This window comes from Cucumis melo, chromosome 6 (genome assembly GCF_025177605.1).
Source record: "Cucumis melo cultivar AY chromosome 6, USDA_Cmelo_AY_1.0, whole genome shotgun sequence".
Classification (NCBI taxonomy): Eukaryota; Viridiplantae; Streptophyta; class Magnoliopsida; order Cucurbitales; family Cucurbitaceae; genus Cucumis; species Cucumis melo.
The window spans coordinates 33,187,380-33,214,422 of record NC_066862.1 but is presented as its reverse complement, the minus strand read 5'-3'; the positions used below and the strand labels follow the sequence as shown (position 1 = coordinate 33,214,422).

The window sequence follows — 27,043 nt, the reverse complement described above, 5'->3', positions numbered from 1 at the left end:
TAATTGCGATGAATAAAACCAAAATTGTCCAAACAATGGAAATGAAAAAAATTGATGGATAATGGCCACACCACCACGTGGATTTGGCAAAGCTAGTGAAATACCAACTTTATCTCCAAATCCAATTCGTACTACCCATCAAAAACATTCAACAACTCTTTTAAATTTACACACGTGTTCAAATTTTTAAAGTTAATTATATGTATATGTATGTGTGTATATAATGTATGTATGTATGTATCTATATGTATGTATAAATAAAACAACATAAAGATCTTTGGTAACTCACTCATGTTTAACAAAATTGTAATAAACATAAATTGTAAAAGCAATATTGATACACAAAATTATGAATTTTGTTACATTTACCGTTACCTTTATCTTTATCTTTACTTCGAGAGTCAAATAGTAACTGTAACAATAAATATGTTTAAATCGATCATAATTTTTTGTCTGGAAGATTAACAATAATGATAACTTGCAACAGTAATGATATGAAGTAATTTTCAGATGCAATTAGATATTAATTAATTTCTAGGTGTAAGTAGATTAAGCACGTTCCATGCGTCAATCAATTTTCATTTTGTTACTACAAATTCAAAATTAGGTCTCATTTGTCCGTACAAATGCAATAAAACACAAATAAACAACAACAAAAAGTAATAAAATGGAATCAACTTTTCGCATTACATTTTCAGTGAGGTAAACTTAGCAATAGTTGTCCTAAAATTGGAAAGAATAATAACTAAGGAGGTGAAGCAAGAGTTATATAAGATTAAAAGTCCCAATTTAGCTACCATATTTACCATTTTACACAAAAAAATTTCCACTACGAGATTGACTATTTGATTTTCAAACTAAAGTAGTTCACACCTCAAACATATAATTTTATAATCCAAACTAAAATAATCTATACTTCAAATACAAATTATTATAATCCAACTAATTAAAATAGTTAAAACTATTTACAAATATAATAAAGTTTTAGAATTCGGTGATATTTTATATACTTATAAATATTTTGATTCATTTTGCTATATTTGAAACCAACCGGTAAAAGAATAAAAAATAATTTTAGTTAAAAAGAAAAAAAAAGAGAAGAAAGAGAAAGGGTGGTGGGGTGGTCCTCCTCAAGCTCAATAAAAAGGTGCGTAAATGAAGCAATGAGATTCATTCGACGGACTAAAATTAAAGTGTGGGAAGAAGAAGAAATCTAGAAGAAGAAAAAGGAACTCGCAAATGGCTATGTCCGCAGCTCACACCCTCCAAATTCCGGCCTCCACCGCCATTACACGGGGGCGATCCTTCACTCCCTCTGCTGGCACCGCCGTGTCCTTGTGGAGGCGGCCTTTACCGGCCATTCCATCTATTTCAAGCCGTCAAATGTCCTTCAAATGCCTTGCCATTTCCAAGTGTACTACTGGTATATTAATACTACGCCCCCTCCTTTTCTTTGAGCTATTTGGTTCATCAATTTTCTCTCTTTTTAAATGTTATTTTAAAGAAATTCATTAACCATCCATTTTTATGTTCAATAGCATTTAAATATATATATATATATATATATATATATATATATATATATATATATATATATATAAACAAACCATTTCAATAATAAAAAAAAAGGTTATTGCATTCCTCTTCGGACAACATTAAAAAAGGGAAAAAAAGAAAAAAGAAAAAATAGAAATATTGTTCATACACAAAGGGGGCGTTTGGCCCTCAGACTATGAAGGAGTGGAGTGAGCTATTTTAGCCCACTCTATGTTTGTCCCTAGGGTTATTATAACCCAAGGATTAGGATTAGGACCATTATACCCATTCCTTTATTTCTCTTCTATTACTATTCCCCACTTCTCCGTTTTCTTCTCTCACACTATTTCTCACTCCCCCATTTCTCCTTTTATCACTATCCCTCACTCGTCCAATGGTTATTATATATTTCACAAATTTTAATTACGCCACAAAAAGATTCATCTAATGAATTTTGTTAGAAAAAATAAATTAGAAAAAATCTACTTTGTAACAATAACTTAGGAATATGGCCTGTTAGGAAAAATAAATTATGAAAAATATATTTGCAAAAATAACATAGAAAAAATTAACTTGAAAAAATATCTTAGAAAAATTTTCCTTTGCAAAAATTTAAAAATTATGTTAAATGATTAATACAGAAACATAATACAAAAAATCAATTGTGTTAAACTTAAGAAAAATAGTAATTCATAGTTTTATCAATTTATTTCAAGTTTTCAAAAAGAAAAAAACAAATAAGACAATCAACAACTTTTGACAATGTTTTATAGAAATAAATAAACATAATAAATTAAATATTGGTAATTAGGTAGGGTAAAATGAAATTATACATGTAATTTCATTGAATCGAATTTTTCTTTTTGAGCTTTTATTTCTAAATAAATCAAAGGAATAATTTTTAGAAAAAATACGATTCTACTTTTTTTCATTAAAAATCTATTTCATGAAATGATTTAGCATAAAACAAAATTTGAATAACCAAATTTGTATAATAAATCTAAAGAAAAAAAAAGATATGCATCATAATGCATTTTTTTTAAGACAATTTGTGTTATCAAAAGAATGATAGCATGATAAAAGAGAAAAAAATAATAATAAAATTCTATTATAAAAAGAATAAATTTGTATCATAATTAGGAAAAATAAAGAATTAATGATAGTATGACAAATGCATTTAGAAAAAAATGCCGGTATGTAGTGGTTAAAATCATGCAAAAACTTATATAATTTTTTTATTTTTTTTACAAAATTAACAAACTTATAACTTGCTTTAAAAATCATTTTTGAAAAAAAACACAAATTAACGAAAAACACTAGTAATTAAATAATGAAAATGAAGAATTAATAATTAAACTTTCTCCTAAAAGCAAATTTTTTGTTGGATGCAATATTTTAGGTAAATGGAATTGACTAGAAACTTCTCTGCTAGGTTTTATTTCATATCGGTCATTCATTTTTTATAACCATTTGTTTAAACTTACATCATTCCCTAAACTTATATAAGTCAACCGGACTTAAAAGTTATTTGAAAGAGAAAAGAAAAAAAATAAAAAAGAAAAGACTCAACTTCATATGTTCGTTTTTTCAAAAGACAATCTTGCTTTGTTAATTCTTTCTATATATCAATGGATTTAGCCCATAAAATTTCTTGTCTTAATACTCTTCTAATTACTATCATCGCTTGAAATTATTTTGTCATTTGTTCTAAACTGCTAACGTGTTGTGAAATGTATGTATTAGGAATATTCTTAATTTATGTCATTTATGTGATGTTTACTAAATATGTAATTTCGATTGTCTACAATTAATTATGTTGAACACTACATAATTAACGAATGAGAAAATTACATTATAGAGATTATAGTTAAATTTATTTAACGAACTACATAATTAACGAGATTAAATAAAATAATTTTGAAATAAAATGTGTATTGCAAAAAAAAAAAAAAAAAACACATTTGATATTCCCAGACTATAATAATCTACACCTCAAACACAGATTATAATAACTCAGACTATAATAATCTGCACCCCAAACACAAATTATAATAACTCAGACTATAATAATCTGCACCCCAAACACAGATTATAATAAACAACAGACTATAATAACCAACAGATTATAATAACTCACTGCACGCCCCAAACGCCCCCTTAATAAAAAAAAAAAAGGTTATTGCATTCCCCTTAGACAACATTAAAAAAGGAAAAAAAAAAAGAAAAAATAGAAATATTCTTCATACACAAAGAAAATAAAAAGTTGAGATGGTGAAAAGATACATTTTAATAAAACAAATGAATTATGTGGACAAAATTCCACGTTGGTTATAGAGATTGGACAACTATCTCCATCTGTACGAAACTCTTTTGATGTAGTATCAAAAGCAAAACCATGGGAGTGTATGCCCAAAATAGAAAATATCATGCGAAGATATGTGAAGGTCTTTTGTCCTTATCAAATATATGCAAACGATTTTGGTACTTTTAAACACTTTTTAGAGAAACATACTTTTTTAGTCTCAAATTTTGACAAATACGTTCTTTTAATTGGTGCTTGAGTTTTAAAAAGAAAAACAGTTGTAAATGACAAAAATATTGAAAATATTTATAAAATATAAAAAAATTTCAAATTTTATCACCGATAGATATAAAAATTTGTTATATTTTTGTAAACATTTATTAGTTTATTTTACTATCTTTGAAATGTCTTTTTTTTAAATATACATTAATTTTACTTTTTTTTTAGATTTGTAAAAATGAAAATAGACTTCAAGTAATAACTCATTTTAATTGTTATATATATTAACTTTGATTTACACAAATCACACTCACATGTTTAGTCTTCAAACATTTAAAAAGCTAATAAATTAAATCTTAAATGAAATGTAACAAATTTAAGGTAAAAATTAGTTTTATTTCCTCTAAAGATTATATTATCCCACCACTTAATACCAATGTTTTTTGTGGCAGAAATCAAAGGCATTGCAACTGACAATGCACCAGAAGCATTGGGGCCATATTCTCAGGGGATCATAGCCAACAATATTCTATATGTGTCCGGCTCCCTTGGTCTAATTCCCAAGGTACCAACATTTTTCAATGTTTAACATAAACATAACTCAATTCACCGGTTAGGTTTCAATTATTTGTCACGAGTTCATGTTCGTGGGTACGTATGATTGAGTATGTTTTTGGTTTGATGCAGACGGGGGAATTGATCTCAGATGATGTTGGAGAGCAAACTGAGCAGGTTGTTATTATTATTTTCTTTTCTAAGAAGAAAGAAATTAAATTTTGTTGGCCTTCTTAGGTCAAATTTGTTAGCTTTAATTTCTAAGAAAATGAAATATATTACTATGCAGGCCCTAAAAAATGTTGGTGCAATATTGAGAGCTGGAGGGGCTGATTATGATAGAGTGGTTAAGACAACTATTATGTATGATATCTTGACTATCATTTTGCATTTATAGTCATCTTTTATTATCCCATGTTTTGGAAAATTGTACTCTCGTGCTTTCATTTCGAGATCTAAATTTTTTGGTGGCTTGTTACGAGATGGGATGACTTAAAATGACTTTCTAAGTGTTTTCAAGTCATTTCTGAGTGTTTAAAAAATCACTTTTGCTACTAAGATTTAAGATCAAAATATTTCTCCCTCTCATATGGTATTATTTTGGAGACTAATTAGAATGAAAATAGAGAGTATCAAAGGTTGAATATCAAAATGGGTTTATATGTCTAGTTTTGAAAGATAGGTTATGTGGTTACAAAATGAGAGAATTATTTAAACATCTTTTCACTACAAAATCGTAAGTTTGAAGCAGTCTCATTTCTTTTACGTAGATCTGTGAGTGATATTGAAATCGTCAAAAATCATTTTTTATATTGATAAACACTCCTAAATATGAATTTAATTATCTAAAACAAATTTTAAAATCACTCATAAACATGCCTCTTCTCATTTCGTTTCTTGCAGGTTGGCAAATGTAGCGGACTTTACATTAGTAAATGAGATTTATGCAAAATGTAAGTTCTTTTCAAATGAATATAATCATTCCAAATGATCAAGAACATGAAATTTAAAGTTCTAAGTTGTTTGTTTTTTGGACAGATTTTCCAAACTCCCCTGCACCAGCAAGATCAACATTTGCGGCTGGAGCATTACCCAAAAATGCTAAGATTGAAATTGATGCAATAGCTGTGCTTTGAATTTGAAGTTTATATAAATTATAGTTTTTGAAGGCAACATTATCATAAATTTAAATAAGTTGGAGTTGGAGATATATAGCTCATGAAAGGGAACGTCCACCAAATTTACTATTTGGTTTGTGTATAAGCTTAGGCTTTATCTCGTTACCAACGTTTTATTATATTGTAATAATTAACTTTATATATTTTCACTAACAGATGCTTTTTAAGCTGTGGAAGTGAAAATAAAGAGGTAATGGAAGATAGTGTTGTCTTGGTTATGAAGAGCTTTTCTCATTGCTACTACAACGGCTTAAATTACTACTTTTGTTCAAATGTTTTGGTTGACGATGTTAATCTCATTGCATTTTGGGATCTTACAAAGATCAAAGTGTCAAAAACTAGAAGGGGTTCTTGAAGTGTTGGGGAAAAAGTGGTTTTCTTCCCACAAATATATTAAAATAGGAATTTTTTTTTATGAGTTGGTGATCTTTCTTTAATTACTTTAGTGATAGATGGATTTCGTTACTCAAATTTGTGTGAAATAAATTTATCGAATCCACACATCAAGGATCAGTCCTAGTAGCAAGCATGGGTCAACTTTAGGGAGCACGATAATTTCTTTAACAAACTAGTTCCAACTGAAGTAACCGGGGGAGGGGAGGTTGAGGTTGACTTTGATTGGAAGAAAAAAATTGCGTGCAAATATATTAAAATAGGATTTTTTTATGAGTCAGTGATCTTTGCGGAGCGGCCGACGTCCTCAATAATTTAATATTTAATATTCAAAAGGTTTGGAGTCGCCACCAATTATATTAAGGTGTGATTGGTCACAAACAAAAAAAAACATTGGTTACGTCAATTCAGATTTAAAGTTCAGGAGTCAATTGTGTGTAGGAAAGATGTTAGCACCCTACATCACCCATAAAAGTGGTTACAAAAAATTATCTTTTAAACTAAATTAAGAAGGTTCACATAGTTTTTTATTTGGTGTTTTTTAAATGTCCCATGGTTATCAATCACATCTAAAAAAAGCTAAGAATGAATTGATGATTATATGGCTGGCATGATAGCCATTAGAAAAATAGAATTTAATTTTTGTTTCAAAAGATTTTTAATTTACCTCAAGAATATTAAAATATCAAACTTTGATATTTTGATCTCCATCATAGGCCTTTAATGGAAAATTTCATGTATCTAAAAAATTAATGAATTCTAAAGAAAACACTACTCAGTCCCATTTTAAAATATAAAATTGTTGATATATTTTGTTTAAAAATAATTTACTAATTAATTTTTAAAAATTGAGAAATTTCATGTATTTATGGAATTTTAACCATAAAATCTGTAAGTGAACGTTACTTTTTCCCATCTCAAATTTATAATAATAATAACAATAATAGGAAATAGTAGAATTAAATGTTGGGAAATAATATAGTATAAAGCAGTTGGCAAATGTGGCAAAGAATTCAACAAATAATATAGGTTGTCAAATAATACAGGTTGGAAATAATATACACATGTTGGTAAATAAAATATTGGAAATAATATACTATATTAGAAATATATAGAACTAATGTTTGGAAGATAAATAATATGCAGTTGGTGAAATAAATATTCTGCCATTCAACAAATCTAAACAATTAATATCAACATATTTAATAAATAGTAAAAACAACCAAATTAACCCTAAATCTAACGAATTTAAATCAATCAAATGACTTAAACCTAAAAAAAAAAAACTCACAAAATTAAAACACATGCAACGCTTAAATCTAACCAAAATTCAAATGGCCTAAATCTAACAAAATTAAATGTAATAGTATTCCGATGGCCTAAACCTAACAAAATTAAAAAACAGAGGCATAATTTGATGCAACAACATTTAAATGACCTAAACCAAATAAAATTAAAACACCCTAAACCTAAAAAATCAAAACACAGTAGAGTAGAGTAGAGCAAACAATATTCAATTGGTTTAACAAAACAAAATTAAAACATAAAGCATAATTTGTTGCAACAATATTTAAATGACCTAAACCTAATAAAATTAAAACACAAAGCAGAGGTATAATTTAGTGAAAGAATAGATTCAATTGATATAAACCTAACAAAATTAAAACACAGTAGAGTAAAACATAGGCAAAAATTTGATGAAAGAATAGATTCAATTGACTTAACCTAACAAAATTAAAGGCACCGTAAAATCAATTCAACTAATTAAAAACAAAACAATTTTGTTTAAGAAAAAGAAGCAAAAAAAAAAAAAAAAAAAAAACTTACCTTTTGGCAGAATAGTTTCTTCGCTTTTCTTTAACCATTTTAATTGATCTCCCCTTCTTCCAAGAAAATCTCATTTCTTTTCCTTTTTTTTTTCTTTCAAAAGGAAATCCTCCTTTGTTTTTATAGGACAATAATAACTTTTTTTAGACTGTTGAGAAGAAGTAGGATCATGTTTTTTTTCTCTCAAAAGGAAATCCTCCTTTGTTTTTATAGGACAATAATAACTTTTTTTTAGACTGTTGAGAAGAAGTAGGATCGTGTTTATTTCTCTCAAAAGGAAATACTCCTTTGTTATTATAGGACATTGAGATGGTAACTTTTTTTTAGAGAGAAGAAGTAGGATCGTGTTTGTGAGAGTGGAAAAGGTGGAAGAAGATGAAGAGGGAGAATCGTGAGGAGGGAGAGGGAAAAAATCGTGGGAATTGTGGAGGGACTGGTTGAGGGAAAATAAGGAGGAGATGAGATTTACTTTTTGTTTTCTCGTGTTTTTCTTTTTTTTTTAAAAAAAAATTCAAATTCAAATCAACTTAATTTAATAAAAAATAAAGTAAAAAATAATAAAATAAAAAATAAATATAAAAAATAAAAATAAATGGCCAAAATATGGTATCTACAACTTTAGTGATAGATGGATTTCGTTACTCAAATTCGTGTGAAATAAATTTATCGAATCCACACACCAAGGACTAGTCCTAATAGCAAGCATGGGTTAATCTTAGGGAGTACGATAATTTCTTTAACAGACTAGTTCCAATTGAAGTGACCGGGGGGAGGGGAGGGGGTTGATTTTGATAACAAGAAAATAAATTGTGTGCAAAGGAAAAGTACATTACAAAAATTCTATGCCAAACAAGTCTAGCTTAGGTTACATTGATCTTTCCCAATCCAAAGAATGAGTTTATTGTGAGTTATCAATTACTTGCTTCTATGTAACCTTTCACCTAATCAATTTAATTACTTAAGATAAACTAAATTGTTCCAATATTCTAATTGTTCTAACTCAACACGATTAAGCATACGTAGTTTAATTTTTCAACAACATTAAATTTAAGAGATCCTTAGGTGGAATGCCTAAAACTTTTATGCATCTACTTGACATTCGTTAGGTACAATTCTAAGTTGGTTAAAAAAATGCTCATCTCATAGAAAAACAAGCTAATCTTCTAACTAAATCTAATCAAATTGTCACGAGTCAAAAATTAATTAATTGATAGCGTAAGTCATACATTCCTCATGTGTTCGAACATACAACAAATCAACACTCAATAACATAACTGAAACCAAAATTATAATTAAGCAAGTTCAAACTCTCATAAATTCAAAGGAATATAGGGAGATTTCTATGAACACAAGCTAGAACGAAGTATTTTAGCCTCTCATACACATGTCAAATGATGAAGGAGTGTTTGAGAACATAAACCAGCTAAAAGAGCTTAGAAAACACGGAGAAGCTAATGAGAAATAACTAGACCTGCTACAAATTTTGGTTGGCTTATTTTATTAAAGGAAAAATTGGAGCATAATATTTATTTAGATTTGGTTGTTATGTTGGGTTAATATTTATTAATAAATATATGGTTAATATTTATTAATAAAGGTAATCAGTTGGTTGTAATTGTTACTATATATTCTCTCAAGTTGGTTATATTTACTAATAAATGGTTAATATTTATTAATAAATACATGAAGTAAGAAACGGTTGTCATTCTCTTTTCCTCACCTCATTTGTTTGTCTATTGATTGTTTCAATATACTCTATGCTGCTTTATCTCCCTCACACTACAAGAAGTGGGACCGCTCTCGAAGCACAAAAACATCAAAAGACGTGTAAATAACGTTTGGAATAAAGTCCCTAACATCAAAAGAGACATCAGAAAGACCGTCGGAAGAAATGCGTCGGGAGACAGATTCCCAACACATCACCAACATCGCGTCGAAAATATATTTCTCCCGACGACAGTGTTACTGACGTCATCCATGCGTCAGAAACAAACCATCCCTAATGTCTACATGTCCACGTCAGCTATGCATTAGAAATAACTTTCCCCGACATCCATATGATTGATGCCAGCCATGCATCATAAATAACCATCCCCGACGCAATGTTCGCACCATTTTTCGGACATATGTGGTGCGTTGGGAAATATTTTAAATATATATATATATATATATATATATATATATATATATATATATATATTCCTGAAACATTTTTTGTTCAATTATAATATTCGCATTCGTTTTCGACTTAATTACAGAAAATTCACAATAAATTGGTAAATTTCAAAATACAATATCAAATTGAACAAAAAAGTAATTATGATTATGTAATGGAAAATATTAAATATTCATAATACAAAAAAGTTAATTTTTTTTAACAAAGTTCATAATACAAATAAAAAATAGTAAACGTTAAAAAAGAAGTGCACAAAAAGCGATACAAAATAATGTACATCTTTTAACAAACTTCGTACGCCATTCTACACCGAGGGTCCTACAATGATATAAAAATGCCTAAGTTTAGTATATATGTATATTATCACTAAATAATGTCATTTCAAGAACTTAAGAATAATGTAAACATATATACATAACGTAAAGCTAGGGATCATGTGGTGGTCCTTACTGTGCCCGAGTCATGTCTTCTATGAACTTTCGCATTCATTCCACTTTTAAAGCTAACACATCTTGCTTTCTTGTCTGTTCTTTAATCACTCGCTTAGCTTCATCAAGCTCAACCCGTAAGTGGAGTTCTATAATGGATTACAAACATGAGGTCGTGGCACTGCTCGCACTGGCCGTCTTACGAACCTTGGGCTTGGGTCCTTAACCAAGGCCTTTTGAGTAGTCCAGTCGTTTATCCAACACCATCTTGCATATCTCATTTTCAGAGAGTGGCTAAGTACCCTTGGAGGTAGGCTGGGACTGGAGTTCCAACATTTGATTATGCAAGAAATTTAAAAACTAAGTCAAAAATATATTATTAAAGAGGACAAATAAAAGCAGAAGTATTGTTTGCATAACTTACATGCGCATCCTCTATGACTCGCGACACGAATGTCCCATCTCGAATGTGTGTTTATCGGAACAACTCCACACGGTCGACCAACTCCCCTCTTTGCTCAGCGAGCTCTTGCTTTTGTTGTATAAACGACTTCAACCTGCTGTTATGATTGTAAGGCTACTTCTGTCTAGCAACCTTGTTGGTCCATGATTGCTCATGCATGAAAATAATTATATTGTTTATTTCGTATACATATTAAAAATTGAAATCATAATTAACAATTACAAAGCGTTTAGTTGCTCACCTGGAATGCATGACTCATGTAATGATACATAGGTAGTGCCAATCCTCATTACGTCCCACCAATATGTGTGGTGGATTGGCACGTGCCTCCTACTTTTTAAAGTGTTCGTGACAGTCACCCTGAAACTCTTTAAAGGTATTGAGCATTTGATGCTCAACAAATCTATTTATTGCTTGATCATTGAAATCAAGCACGAAAAATCGCTACACATTACAAAAAGCATCACATTAGCTTGATTAACTTAAATATGTTTCAAATGAAAACAAAAATGTGTAGTGGACGTACCTATAGGTCGCCCTTGACGACCTTGATGTATTCTCTGCCTACGTTCGCCCACTTGAGGCAGCATACTGGAAATGTCTTTTGTACACACATGCCTATCGTATGGCTGAAGCGATCAACGTTTGGCGAAATATGCTTCTCCGCACCAGGGGTGATCGACATCGGAATCCTCCCATTGGCTGCAACGTAACACTCCAATTCTAGGAGTCGAGACTGCGCACGTCTTCTAGGAGCCGGAGTCGCAGATGCTTAAGAAGTACCTACTATATAAATTATAACAAGAAGTTAATGTGAGAAAAAAGTTCAAATAATCGTGAGTTAAAATGTATACCATTATTAGACTCACCCAAATTGTCGTCCATCGATGATGACCCTCCCGTAGGGTTATCTAGATCCTAGGAGAACTCGAGGAACCTTAAATCTGTCTCGTCGAAACCCCTTGAGAATGACGACATAATACCTGTGGACATAGAAAACAAACATTCAATAAGCAAATACGTGGTTTGTTCACTATTGTTCGTCATCGCTTGTTCTACTATCATGTGACAATTCTTCATCCCCATCGTCTATAAAGTCAATGACATGACACATAACCGATCTTTCAATGATTATGGGATCAACGTTAGTCTTTCATGGAGTGTCATCCTTGATATGTTCATCTACTTGATGGTCGACAATGATTTCTAGTACATTCAATTGCTCATTCTCAAAATCGTTCACTTAGGCATGTCCCATATACGCTTATTCTGGATCACTTGCACAACTTTCCAATTACTATCATTTTTTGGTTCATCTAGGTAAAATACTTGCTGTAGCTGCATCACAATAATTATCGGTTCCTCAACTAACAAAAAATGGGACGTGTTGATAGCCCTGTACCTTAATTTCACATGTGTTCTTTGACTTTTGTTGACATCCGTGTCATACCACTGACACCTAAATGACCAAACACTTCTTTCTATCGGATATTGAATGTGCAACACTTTGTCTAGAATACCATAGAAATTATTGTCGCCACTTCTACTTGCATCACTTTCACCAATTATCATTACTCCATTATTTTGTGTAGTGCATCGGGAATCATATTTTAGTGTGTGAAATCTCAGCCCACCCACGATGTATCCATTATAACAACGAACGTCAAGTGATGGTCCCATCGTAAGTGAGAAGAAATCGTAAGATAGATTTTTAGACTGACGCAATTCTATAACCTGAAATCAATGTGACAATGATTATACATATTCACATGCATAAATATGTTAGTGCATACACGTCACATGAAAAACCGCTATATACCTGTGCTCGAAATCATTCAGGAAATCCCTGTTAATGTCTTTTATACAAATCATTAGAATTTTGAGCCTGTCGATGTATTAGCCTCAAATGTTTCTTGACGAGGATGATTATGAGTTTAATTTGTGTAACAACAATGTATAACAAATACTCAACGACTATAGCTAAGAAATACGAAGATAAGAAATGCTTACTTGCGATACTTCGATATTTCGTCTACACTGTTGAGGATGTACCAATGGACGAGGCGTTTCTCTTCCTGTGATAGAGTACGAAGACTTGACGCACTTAATGGTCGTACTTTATACTTGAAAATTTTAAACTCGCCAATCACCTCATCCTCTGGAATGGTATCATCATCGCTCATCTCTTGTGAATCGAGTCTCTATACCACTTAGATAACGTGAACAAAAGGTGCTTGTAGATAACGCAAACAAAAGGTGCTTGATTCATTCATCACATATTCTTTTGCAATAGACCCCTCAGGATGTGTTTTGTTCCGAACATACTGTTTCAAAGTGCGTAAACTTCTTTTAATGGGATACATCCAACTGTAAGAAACCAGATCAGTAACCTTGGTTTTATATGGTAAGTGAACAAAAATGTGTACCATAACACTGAAGAAGGCAGATGAAAATATTCTTTCCAACTTACAATGTCTGATTTCATGTCTGCTTGTAATATGTCCAAATCACTTACTCTTATCATTCTGGCGCACAAGTCATGGAAAAATTGCGTGGTTCGGTAATAGCTGTGTACATGTTTTTTTTGGTAAGAATGCTCGAATACCAATAAGTAGCAGTTGATGTAATAAAACATGACAATCGTGCATTTTGAGACCTAATATTTTCCACTCTCTTTCATTCATACATCATGATATATTGGGAAACAAATCCATTGGAAAACTTAATGATTTCAGGAAGTTGCAAAACTTAACTCGTTCGCTGCTAGTCAACGTGTAGCTCACGTGTGGCTTGACCAATCGGTTACCAACTTCTATAAGGTGTAAATCCTTTATTATCTTTAGATCTTGTAGGTCCAACCGAGCATTTATGGTATCCTTGGTTTTTCCTTTGATATTCAACAGGCCACATACTGTACGAGGTACTCATATAATCAAATGAATTAAACGCCCATATGAAACTAACCCCAAACATAAGTTCCGTAGATCAGAACTAAAATCAGGAAATTCACAATCGAAGTGTTTCCATCTCTCCACATCAGCTGGATGTATCAACACCATTTGTTTCAATACGTTTATCCCTATGCCATCTCATGTTAGCGGACCCTTCCACGATATAAACAAATGTTGTAATCTCGGTACCGAAGGAAAGTGGCACAATACCTTTTTTAGATTTTTTTTATCTCTATTATGATTAATCTTGTACCGAGCTTCGCCACATGTAGGATAATGTTGCAAATTAACAAACTTTTTTTAGTACAATATACAATCGTACTTGCACGCGTGAATAGTTTCATATCACAAGCCCAAGTCATGAAATTTTCATTTGGCTTCATAAAATGGACTAGGAATAGCACTACTACACATTGGAAATACTGCTCTTAAGAGTTTTAACAACATGTCGAAGGACTTGTTATTCCAACTGTTTAGAACCTTAACGTGCATTAACTTAACCAAAAAATTCAAGGAGAAAAATTCAGAACAACTGGGGTACAACTAATGACGTGCTTCATTCAATAAGCCCTGAAATATGTTTATTGTATCTTCATCTATATCTACCCCTGTAACGCCCCGAACTTTCGAGGTAAAATTTTTTTTTCGTTTTATATAAATTTTCGGGAATGTTAAATTTTGAATTAATTTCTGAAATTCTGAATTTATATTTGTAAATTATATAATAATAATATAATAGTAATTATATTATTATTATTATTAATATTTATTATTATCCTTATATATAATTTAATATTAATATTTTCTATTATTATTATTATTATTAGTATTATTATTATTAATTAATTTTTTTTAAAAGTTAATATATATATGTATATAATAATACTTTATATATTTTTATTATTAATTATGATAAGTAAAATTAATATATATATATATATAATAATATCCTATTTATTATTATTATTAAAAGTTATATATATATATATATAATAATAAATTTTTTTTTAAAGGTAACCCTAACCCGCGCGCCAGCCCCCCCCCTCATTTTCGCTTCTTCTCCACCGCCTTCACGCAGCGCCGCCACCATCTCCGTTCCTCCTTCTCCTTCTTCTTCATCTCTTCTCCTTCCAACCGTGTTCGCCACCATCTCTCTTCCTCTCCGTCTCCTTCCGTGTGGTAGTCGTCCGCCTTCTTCTCCGTCTCTGTCCACGAACGTCGAAGCGGATTCCGCCGCGGCCTCCATCCATTTCCGATTCCTTCTCGGCCTCACACAACAGCAGATCTGCCGCCGCTCGTCGCCACTCCACGAAAGCGTTCCTCGTGCGTCGTCCGCGAATCGCCGCCGCCATCGCTCGCCGGGGGAAAATCGATCACCGTGGCTGCCGTTTTCATCCAACCCGACCCGAGGACCCACATTTAACCTGAGACCCGCTTCCAGTCCGAGCCACACACAAATCCGGGTGAGCCGAGCTGAGTAAGCCGAGCCGAGTGAGCTGAGTGAGCCGAGCCACGATCCGAGCCGCAAGCCGAGTGAGCCGAGCCGCGAGCCGAGCCGCGAGCCGAGTGAGCCGAGCCGCGAGCCGAGTTGAGCCGAGCCACAAGCCGAGCTGTGAACCAAGGCCAAGCCGAGCCGAGCCGAGCCGAACGCCTTCAAGCCGAGCCGAGCTCCTTGTTTCACCAAGCCACCTAAGCCTTCCTTCCTCCGCTCCGGGTCACGGTGAGTCTTCGGTAAGGATTGTTTTCGATGAATTCCCTAATGTTGCTACATCCGATTAGAGTTTGAATATTGGAATAAGATATGGCCCTACTTTTCTCCCTTGAAGGTAGTACAGAGTTGACGCTTGAGTTCTCGGGTCTCGCGGTAGGCTTGGTTGGAGATAGCTTCCTTCTTTCCTCGGGTAAGTCAACGGATGTGCTTCGGACCTTCTAAAACGACTTCTACTAAAGTCATCAACTAAAACCTTCGTGTTTTCGTTTTAGGTTGAGCTGTTGAGCGTGGATTCGATCGAGGGGAATAACCGAGTATCAGGTAAGGGTTTTCCTACTACTGGACCTCGGGTCGAGGCCGGAAACGTAGTAATCCACAGGGGATTATACGTTAGTGACTATACTGAATAAGTGTATCTGTGTTGACTGTTAAGCACTGTTATTATGTTTCTGTCTGATGTAACTGAACTGCAACCGCTAATTGTAGATTGAAATTTTAGATTGATGGACGATGATCATGGGATTAGACGGGGAAGGACAGTGAGTTCAGTTGGTTATTTAGCTGTTTGAGTCTTGGGGCTCTTCCATAATGGTATACGAATAGTTGACGCGTATAGCAACTGAGGGTGTAATGGTTTAAGCTTATACTACCTGGCCAGTAAAGCCTTTAGGGAAATTGTAAAATGATTGATGATTGGGGTATGACTGTGGTAGACGATTTAGTATAGACCAAGGGGTAACGGTTAGCTTCATCTATGGGGTAGTGTGCCTTACGGATATGTGCATCCTTCGGGAGCACTAGACTGATGTGTGCATCCTTCGGGAGCACTAGACTGATATGTGCATCCTTCGGGAGCACTAGACTGATGTGTGCATCCTTCGGGAGCACTAGACTGATATGTGCATCCTTCGGGAGCACTAGACTGATGTGTGCATCCTTCGGGAGCACTAGACTGATATGTGCAACCTTCGGGAGCACTAGACTGATATGTGCATCCTTCGGGAGCACTAGACTGATATGTGTGTTCTACGGAACCACTAGACTGTTATGTAGGGTACCCCCGAATAGGAAGTTAACTGTTGTCCCCTAACGGGCCCAGTAGTGGGTCCCTTACTGGGTATGTTTAGACCGAGGGGTAACGGTTAGCTTCATCTATGGGGTAGTGTGCCTTACGGATATGTGCATCCTTCGGGAGCACTAGACTGATGTGTGCATCCTTCGGGAGCACTAGACTGATGTGTGCATCCTTCGGGAGCACTAGACTGATGTGTGCATCCTTCGGGAGCACTAGACTGATATGTGCATCCTTCGGGAGCACTAGACTGATGTGTGCATCCTTCGGGAGCACTAGACTGATGTGTGCATCCTTCGAGAGCACTAGACTGATATGTGCAACCTTCGGGAGCACTAGACTGATATGTGCAACCTTCGGGAGCACTAGACTGATATGTGCATCCTTCGGGAGCACTAGACTGATATGTGTGTTCTACGGAACCACTAGACTGTTATGTAGGGTACCCCCGAATAGGAGGTTAACTGTTGTCCCCTAACGGGCCCAGTAGTGGGTCCCTTACTGGGTATGTTTATACTCACCCTTTTCTCTTCTTTAACTTTTCAGGTAAGGGCACAGCGAGAGGCAGACCGACGAGAGGCAGGAAGGACGCGTGAAGGCCATATGGACGCGTCTGGTTTTCTTATCGCTTCCGCTATGTATTTTGTCAGAATATTTGACTTGTGCTTTTGAACTGATGACTTGGGTTTTTATTTGAGACTTTTTATGATTGATTTAAAATAGGGCCCGAAACCGTCTTTTTGTAAGATTTCTAATGCTTTTAATGAATCGTAACTGGTCCGTTTTAAATTTTATGTTGAATGGTCGAGTTTTGGTATTTGGTAGTGACCTCAGCTTAGTCCGGAAAGTTGGGTCGTTACAACCCCAATATTTCTCAGCATTTCATCCTCTAAACGACCTTCCTCTGTTTCCTCTTCCTGTTCAATTGGGACATGTAAATCATTCAGCATACCAAACATATCATTTTCTTCATGAAACTGCCTACTACTAGCTCCTTCATCAAAAGGGTTACTACTAGTTCCTTCATCAAATTTTTCTGTAACTCTAAAGCTAACTGACTCTCCATGATACACCGCCATTCTGTGTAGTAGGAAGATATTTCAATAGTCAATAGATGTTGCTCCATGCCCTCTAATGAGTTTCAATTTGAGTTCATACATCTCTTGCATGGACATCTTAGTCGTCCGTAAGCATCAACGTAAAACTTGACAACTTTTAAAAATTGGGTCACTCCCTCTTTATACTCAAGGAGAAACTTATTCCTAAGTTTCATCCAACACTTGTCTATTGTTAAAGTCCCTAAAACATAATAGGTTTGATTAGAAGCATATTCCTCCTCTTACATCCTAAACTTACTCCCCTGAATATACAATCTCCCATAATTTTCACTAAAACTAACTTCAAACTACAGAGGCTACCATAACTGCAGGATAGCCACCACAACCTAATTAACAACAAACAACTTCAATCTTCGCATCCTACCCACCCCTTTCAACAATGCTACCTTACAAGCTACCCTACTACCACCTCTTTAAACCTTCAGAAATACAAAAAAATTCAAAACAAAAAACGCTACCATAACTGCAGGATAGTCATCCCAAATCAACAACAAAGTTATTCAAAACTACTAAGAAATAAGCAACTAGAATTGAAATAAAGGCTACCATAACTACATGATATCCAAAACAAATCTTAATACAAATTACAAAATTTTTAAAATAGTAATGACCCTTGCCCCCCCAACACTTAATTTTTCAACCTAACCCCTTCAAATATTCAATTAAACTCACCCCACCCATTTGAAAAGTTTAATTTATCAATTCCCTTTTCAAAATTCCAATTGAACCCCCCATCCCCAAATAAAAAATTTCAATTCAATCCACCCTCTAATTCTTAATCCATTCCATTTCATTCAGTTATTTATAAACCCCCTCTCCCCCTCAAATTTTCAACCCACATTCCAAAACATGTATCACAATTTTTGATGCCATGCATGAGCCGTCGGGAATCCTGCTCTAACATAATTAATGTTCGAGTTTTTTCCGACGATCCATGCAAGCCGTCGAAAATATGTTACCTATTTTCGACATCGGATGATAACCGTGAGAACAAGTGTGACCATTCCCGACGTAATGCATGGGACGTCGAGATATCTTATATATTTATTTTAATTGTGAACGATTCCTGACTTCTTAGACCCACACGTCAGAAATGGCTTCTTGTTTCCCGACACCCTTTGTGAAACGACGAAACAATGTAATATTAAAATAATATTTTTACTGTGTCCCGACGTATGTAAAACAGCGTTGGGAATAAGCATTTGTTCTGACGTTCCTTCTTCCGACGCTGTTTTCTGCATCGAGAACCCTCAATTTCTTGTAGTGTCACTTTGAAAAGCGTTTCATGCTTCCAAGACTTGTAGGAAATTTTGTTATGCATACTACTTTTGCACGAATATAACTTCTTGATGTAACTTCATATGAAGCTATCAAAGTTTCTTGACATATATTTCTTATAGTGTTTCATGTTCAAACTATTTACGAAGCTATTGTAGTGTTTCTTGACATATATTCCTTTTAACATTATTCTAGAAAGTGTTTCATGCCACTAAAAACTCAATTTCTTGTAGCCGATTGATATTGCTCGAACTATTTATGAAACTGTCGAAGTTTCTTAACATATATTTCTTGTGATAAAGTTGGTGTTATTGCATGTTGCCTAATGATAGTTCCTAGGATTATTATATTGGACATTTATAACAGGTTTATAAAATAAATTAGATATTTTTTTATTTAATAAAATAATTTTACCAACGCTGTCAATAACGTCGCAAAAGCATTGGTTTTTTAAACTAAAAGAATGCTAGGAACTTTTAGTGGCGCACTTCAATACATCGCAAAAGAAATTTGTAATAGTCACAAATTAACCTTTAGCTAGCAACAACATTATTTGTCACCAAAACAAATAGTGACAAAATATATGTTACTAAAAGTAAGCATTTAGTAGGCACAAATGTCACTAAAAGTATATCTTTTGCGACATGCAATTGTTGCATCGTTGGAACTTTTAGCTACATGGATATAGCGACAATCCTAGCGATAAATGACACTATGTTGCTAATACTTTTAACGACATTTTTTCTCGTTTTAGTAATGTTTTTGTGCGCAACAAAAATTTCAATTTCTTGTAGTGAAGTAAGATTTGGCGTGGTTATTGACCTAAAAAATATAGCTTGTGGGTCGTGTGGTTTCTTTATGTTTATGGAAGACAAAAAGTGTGGGTGCATGCGCAACAAATTATATATTGAGAAAGTGTTTACGAAGTATCCTTTCGTGTGGTGTGTGGTGTTGATCATCACGTGTTACTATCATTGTGAAGTACAAGTTTGAGAAGATCTGTGCAAGTTCGGGGAGCCTAACATTGAAGATTATTCTGAGGAGTCTCTCACAGAGGGAGCCTGCACATTGAGACACGAGGATGAAACATGAAGCATATGGTTTAGGGGGAGTCTAGATTGAATTCCTTGTTCACACATCAAGTGGTTAGAGGGAGCCTAGAAATATTTATCTTCTATAAAAGTCATATAATTCAAGATATAGTTGAATTCTTGATAAGTTGCGTACTTGTAATCATCTTCAATCTTTATAAATGATCTTTTAAATTGAGCTAAAGGTCCCCCAGATGTAAATGTCGTGTTATCGGTCGAACTGGGTAAACAATGTCTAGTGTTTTATCTGTTATTATCGTTATTTGTTTCCTGAGTTGTTCCTTCAATTATGAACTCACTTGTTAACTTAAGATATCAAGTTAATAGAACATTTGTTTCTTAGGAATAATTGGATGTAGGTTAAACCTTGCGGCGAAAATTATCTTTATAAAATTGTTGTTGCGTCGCAGCGTTAATGGAAGTTTCCGTGTGAGACGTTGACTACAGGAAAAAGCCTCTTTGTCAATGCCACCAAGCGTTGGCATAGCCCCAAAAAGTGTAAGCAAAAGTCGTTGCTGACGTCTTTTAAGCGTCGACAAAAGTTGTCAGGATAAGGTTGTTGGGGAGAACCTATCCATACGCTTTTTTTCCTAGTGTCGGCATAGACCATCTATGTTGATGCATGAAAAATAGGCGGCATCGGCAAAAACATTATGCCAACATATCGTTGTGGTGCCGACAAGGAGCTTTCCCAACCATTGCATGTGTATGCATTGGGATATGTTATTTGATATACATTAAAATGCTTTTGAAACTTTACATACGACGTCGGGATAGACCACTTCTGCTTATGCTAGGCATCGACATTGCCCTCATTTAAAAAAATATTTTATTTTTAAAAGCAATATATTTCTTTTAATTAGCTTCAATTGTAGCTAAATTTTCAGATAAAATATTTCCAAATGGTCAAAATGTTTAAAAAGATAAAACAACCAACTTTCATTTAAATAGTCATAAACATTCTTACAAAAGTCTCAAAACAAAATAACCTATATTAGCTAATGATATTAGTCATGAAACTTTTTGTAAAAACTTCATCTAATCAGTTTATTTATAAAAGAAATCAAGTCAAAATTTGTTACAATAACTTCTTCCAACTACTTTTTTAAACTATGATTTTGTTAACACATAAAAAAGCACATTAATAACAGAAAAGTAATTAGCTCACATTCAAAACAATAGACAACAATACAAAAATCATTAACTAACATTTCTTTAACACACATTCAAGAAAACAACATCATATACATCATTAACTTCAAAATTCTCAACCACTCACATTCTAAACAATAGAAAAATATAAAAAATCATTAACTAACATTTGTTTAACACACATTGTGTAAACAATACAAAAATCATTAACTAAAAAATGTAATCATAACAAAAAAATAAAATAACATTTTGTTGATTCATATAAAGTATTTTAGGTTGTTACCATATTTGTTACGAATATAAATACCATCATTACATATAATATCTCTAGCATGCAATGATTGAACGTGTTTCATTGTATTTCAAAATTAAATTGTATCGTTCAACTTAATAATTAAGTGCTTTTATCTTCAACAAGATGTCACAAAACCTGAAATTTGAACCAATCTAAGAATAATTGGAGTTTGTGTATTTGATGTGGGTTAGTTGAACTTTGTGCTTCATGTCAAATGAGTCTTAAATGTACTAAATGTACCATAAAATATGAAAAAAAAAAAAAGTAAATCAACTTGTTGGAAGCGTGTCATGAACATCCAGAATAAATAATCATCAAATAAAATATATATCAGAGAAAATAAAAACAAATTTATTGAAAAACTTTAACTCTTTAATTCGTGTATTCTACTTCACACTCGACGATTTAGATTACAACATTTCAATTATATTTATATGATTGTTATGAGCATAACTTATACCACAATTAAACACAACAATTTAAATCCTACACTTAAATAATGTGAAACTCTTACTAAATTAACTCTAACATTCTAATTCACCTACTCTTTAATTCTTTTAACTCTCATCAATCTACGCACATACAACTTATTTATTTAAAACATGTTTAATTTTCAACGTTAATTTCCTGGATCTAACAACCAAAGTTTCAATCAATTCAACTTCAAACAAATCATTCCACATACTAAATTTAAAGCATTTTTACAACTTTTACATATATGTTTCAATAAATTTCAAGCAAAAAAAATTATAAAATAAGCTAAATTTAACATGAGAGATGACCGGTGAAATAAAAGAGGTCAGTCGGAGAGAACAATTGAAATGAAGAAGGAAGAAATATCTTACCGGCGTGCGAATAGTTGATCTCGCGGCAAAGTGGAGATCAGCGGAGAGGTAAGGCGGACTAGCAGCAATCGAAAGACGAAGGAGAGAGGACGTGAAATTGTTGACCGACCACTAGAAGAAATTTGACCTTTAATGTCGGTTGGAAAAAATAGAAACGGAGGTTTAATGTCGGTTTTAAAAACACGAATGTTTAATGTCGGTTTTAAACCGACATTAAAGAAGAGGGATTAATGTCGGTTTAAAACCGACATTGAAGCTAATCTTTATTTTTTTTATTTTTATAAAATTAATATTTTCCATTTAATTTAGGGTTTGCGTTGCTTTTCTTTAACCCATTACTAGCCGCCTCCGTTCCTTCCCTCTGTATCTCTCGTCTCGCATCTCTACTATCTACGATCTCACCACATCTCTTCTTCCATATTTGGCCAACTCATTTTTCTCTCTCGGTTTCATTTCTTCATGAAGATAAAAGAAAAGGTTTGACAAATTTGTATATTTTTCCCTCTTTCTTCTCTTGATGAGATTAGGGTTTTGATTCAGATCTGATCTCTGATTCCCATCTTTAGATTCTTCCTTATACAAATCTCCACCTTCCAAACATATTCATTTCTTGGTCAATTTTGGTATGTTTCAATGTTTGGAATTAGCTTTCAATTATTTGCTTTATTTATTTATTTTAATTCCATCCGGTGACTTTTGTTCCAGATTCTGTTTGGTTTTGAATTTCGTATTTGAGTAATTCCTTTCATGTTCTGTTTTGGATTCAAACTTTCTTCTCACTTTGAGTATTCTTCTTTTTCGGTACTCTTGGTGTTTGGTTAAACATGGGAAATCGGCTGGTTGTTTTTTTTTTTTTTTAATAGCGATTTTGTATACTTGATTTACTTTGTTTTTTCGGATGAAGCGGTGTAACAGACCTTGAAAATTGGCTCCACAAAGACAGCATCACATGGGCAGCCAGATCTCACTTCAATAATTATCCACTGTAGCTGTAATGAATAAATGAAACCATAGAGTAATTGAACAGCTGGTGGAAACCAATGCAACATGGACTATGATTAATATCCCAAATTAGAACCATGTGTACAATACAAGTTCCTTACTCGAGAGTCGAATTTGATGTTTCAATTTCCAATCTACCACTCACAGCCTCTCTATTTCGTCTTCCTTAGCTTTCAAATAAACGAAAACTTTTGAATTTATCGGGAGATCCTGTTTTGCTCATTGAAAATTCATTTTGAACGATCCCCATGTTCATCAACTTGTCGTTCCATCGACCCTTCTGCGTATGCTCCACTCTCCCTCTACTTCTTGCTTTGATTATTGAATTTACATTCTTTTGCATTCAGTAATTTATTGTTCGTTTCATTTCTCGTGAATCTGTGATGGGTTTATGCCCCGAAGATAAGACATTTGTCTAATTGCACTATGTGAATTTTCTATGCTTAACTCAAGAGGTTTAGGTTCCACTGGTATGAATTGACTCATCTTCGTGCATTCATAGTATTGTATCTTCTTGGGTTACCTTTGCTTTGTAGTTCATGAATTGGGTTTCAACACTTATAATTTGAAGAACAGGGCACTGTAGAATTGATGAAAAAGGAAGAGAAAATGCTCTGCTGCTATGTGAAAAGAAATGGGTAACATTCACTAGGAAGTAGGATTAGTTGCTAGAGCTGCGGAAGTAGGTTCGTAGTGCTGAAAATACTAAAATATGTTAACATGTTAATTGAGCTTTTGTTAGATGAACATCTTGTTGAGTAAAAAAGGCTTGTCTTTGGCTGGTGGTGCATCCTCATTTTACTAATTGTAATGTGTCAAGTGGAAGATTGTGTCTCACTCTAATTTTGGCGGTATCCATTAGTAGTTATGTTCTGGTCTAATTTGAAATATTCCATGATAGACAGAGAGTTAAAGAATCATAACCAAGTTTCGTTCCTTGGTAAATTCTTTTTTAGCTTTCAATAGCGAGTTGGTGGTTCCTTTTTCCTGCTGGCCATGAATTTCAATTCAAAATTCCAGCTGAAATACATGAAAAAGAGCAGAACGCTCGTTGTTCTATCCTTGAAAACAGTTGGTTCATTTTTGTTTTTTTTTTTTTTTTGTTATTATTAATCTTCTGATGTGGGATTATTTTTCATATGCCTAAAGTGTTGGTTTTCATCCTAAAAATAAAAAAGGAAAAAAAGGAAAACAGCATATAAAAAACGTCGCTCAAGTGTTGTAGTTCTTTTGCTGTCTTATGTTCTTACATTTTCATTTCCATCCCTACCCATCTTCTCCAAAATTTCCACTAAAGTTTCCTTATGTTTTGGTTTCATTTTTATGTTCCATTTCTCTTTCTCTCTCTCTCTCTTGACTTTTTTATTTTTCTTTTCATTTTTTTTGAATGGTAGTCTTCCTCAACCACAAGACCAAGTGAAAGCTCTCAACCCAAAGATTTGTTTTTGTTCTGTTTGGTCTTCGAGTAACGATCATCTGATTTACTTATCTTTCCAACTCAAAAAGTACGAAATGAAATGTTTGTTGATCCTTTTCATATATTTCTGCCAATAGGCATATGAAGTAGTATAACTTGAACTTTGACGATGAGTTTGGGATGACTTTTGGAATTGTGAGAAGTGGTTAAAATCGCTTAATGGACTATGGTCACAAAGTCAAAAGTGATTTTGAAAATCCCACAAGTACATGAAAAACACTTTGAAAGCACTTAAGTATTTATTCTCCAAAATTGCTTGTAAGAGAAGTGATTTACTCCAAGAAAAAAAAAATTCTAAAATTTTATAACAAACACACTTTATTATTGTTATTTGTGATTGGCATCAAAGCTTGTTGCTTACTGCTTTTCACCCTATTTATTTCTTAATGAATGACTTCTGGTTGAGCTTTCAGTAAATATATTTTGCTACAGTGGGCAGAAGCACTTGAAAGTTTGGATGATGGAGTCCTAGGATCGGATAAGAGCTTTGGCATGAAGCAAAGGCCAGATGGTGATATTGAAATCGATGAAAAATATTGGAAGAATGATTTCTGTATTCCAACCTGCCAAAAGTGCAACGGAGTGCTCAAACCTGATGTAAGATTATTTCTTCCACTATTTGATAATATTTCTTGTCACAGAAGTCAAATAACAGTTTTAGGAAACAAATCTGTCCTATGATTATTCACTGAATCTGAAGATTAATGTAAAGAAAAAAAATAGAATCCACATTGTATGGCAAACATAATGTAAGATGAAGAGACTTGAATCTCCTAAATTAAAATCCATATCAGCTATATCATCCATGAGAAAAGGAAACCATATCAGCTATGTCGCATTAAATCATACTGCCTCATTATTCGAGAGTATATTGTGTAGATTATTATGAGAAAATAGAACTCTTTCACAACATAGTTTAAGTAAACGGTTGAAGATGTGTTATGTTGTCGGAAACTAGAACTTAACAGATCAATCTCAAGGTAGCATTGTTGGTTCTGCACAATCGTATATATTTCAAATTTATATGCTATTTTGCTCTCTCCTCTCTAATTACCATGATCTCTAGTTCTCTCCTCTCTAATTGTAGTTACCTTTACACTATGTTGTTTTGTTGAATGTATGAGTAACTCTTTGCTAAGGGAGGGAGATACTTCTGCGGGTCAGTTTATTCTTTGACAAAAAAATACATATTTGTTTCTATAATTCTTTTGTAAATGAGAGCAATTCCTTAAAAATTGTTCGGTGCGAAATGCATATTTGTTTCTGCAATTCTAAAGATTAAATGATGCTTCAAATGGATTGTTGGTTGTTGATTGTGTATTTTGTGTTGATATTTTTGTTATGAAATGCAATGATAGGAAAGGGAAAGGTCTTTAATAACACTAAAGTGAAGCATAGAGTGAAGTATGATTATTCGATTAGTAACAAGCTAGCAGATATGATGATTATTCATGGAGGAAATATGGCCAAAAGCCAATCAAGGGTTCTCCACACCCAAGATAATATAATTGCTTTACTTTTGAGTTTATTGTGTTGATGTTGCTTATTTCTTTATAGATTGATATTGGTTTTCATAATAATATTATGTAAAAAAATGTTGATTATTCATTTGCGGGGCAATATTATGAGCTAATCAATTACAAGAGTTCATAGGTTGCCACATAAAATGTTTTTTTTTATTTGGGAAAAGGATTGTATATGATTGCATCTATGGAATATTTCTAATATTAGATTGAAGAGATTTAGGAAAGCCTGACAGATGGGGTAGACTGAAGAGAGTTATGTGGATTGGGGTGTGGATACAAAATCTTAAAAACTTTTCATCCTTCTCTGCATTTTTAGTGCTTCAAACAGCTTTATTATTCTATATAAATTGTTTATTTGGATATTGTTTGTAAATAATTGAAGTCATATCGGGTTGAAAGCTAAGAGATTGTGCAGAGATAGCCAAGCGACCGTTGAAAATTGAAGACT

The 27,043-nt window shown here is 33.2% G+C and overlaps 1 protein-coding gene and 1 long non-coding RNA gene across 3 annotated transcripts; both read left to right on the top strand.

Annotated features, from left to right (window-relative positions):
• Nucleotides 1–1,143: 1,143 nt before the first annotated feature.
• Nucleotides 1,144–6,012, top strand: LOC103501582 (uncharacterized). The gene is made up of 6 exons (XM_008465189.3): nt 1,144–1,423; nt 4,510–4,622; nt 4,745–4,789; nt 4,902–4,975; nt 5,516–5,565; nt 5,651–6,012. The coding sequence occupies exons 1-6, from the start codon at nt 1,240–1,242 to the stop codon at nt 5,746–5,748; spliced, it is 564 nt and encodes a 187-aa protein (XP_008463411.1). The 5' UTR covers nt 1,144–1,239; the 3' UTR covers nt 5,749–6,012.
• A 16,934-nt stretch (nt 6,013–22,946) lies between these two features.
• LOC127149780 (uncharacterized) lies at nt 22,947–26,566 on the top strand. 2 transcript variants are annotated; one of them, XR_007821459.1, is made up of 3 exons: nt 22,947–23,067; nt 25,502–25,666; nt 26,428–26,566. It is a non-coding gene; the product is annotated as an uncharacterized LOC127149780 (long non-coding RNA). The 2 variants fall into 2 exon arrangements; XR_007821460.1 differs by lacking the exon at nt 22,947–23,067 and adding an exon at nt 23,131–23,213.
• Nucleotides 26,567–27,043: the final 477 nt, after the last annotated feature.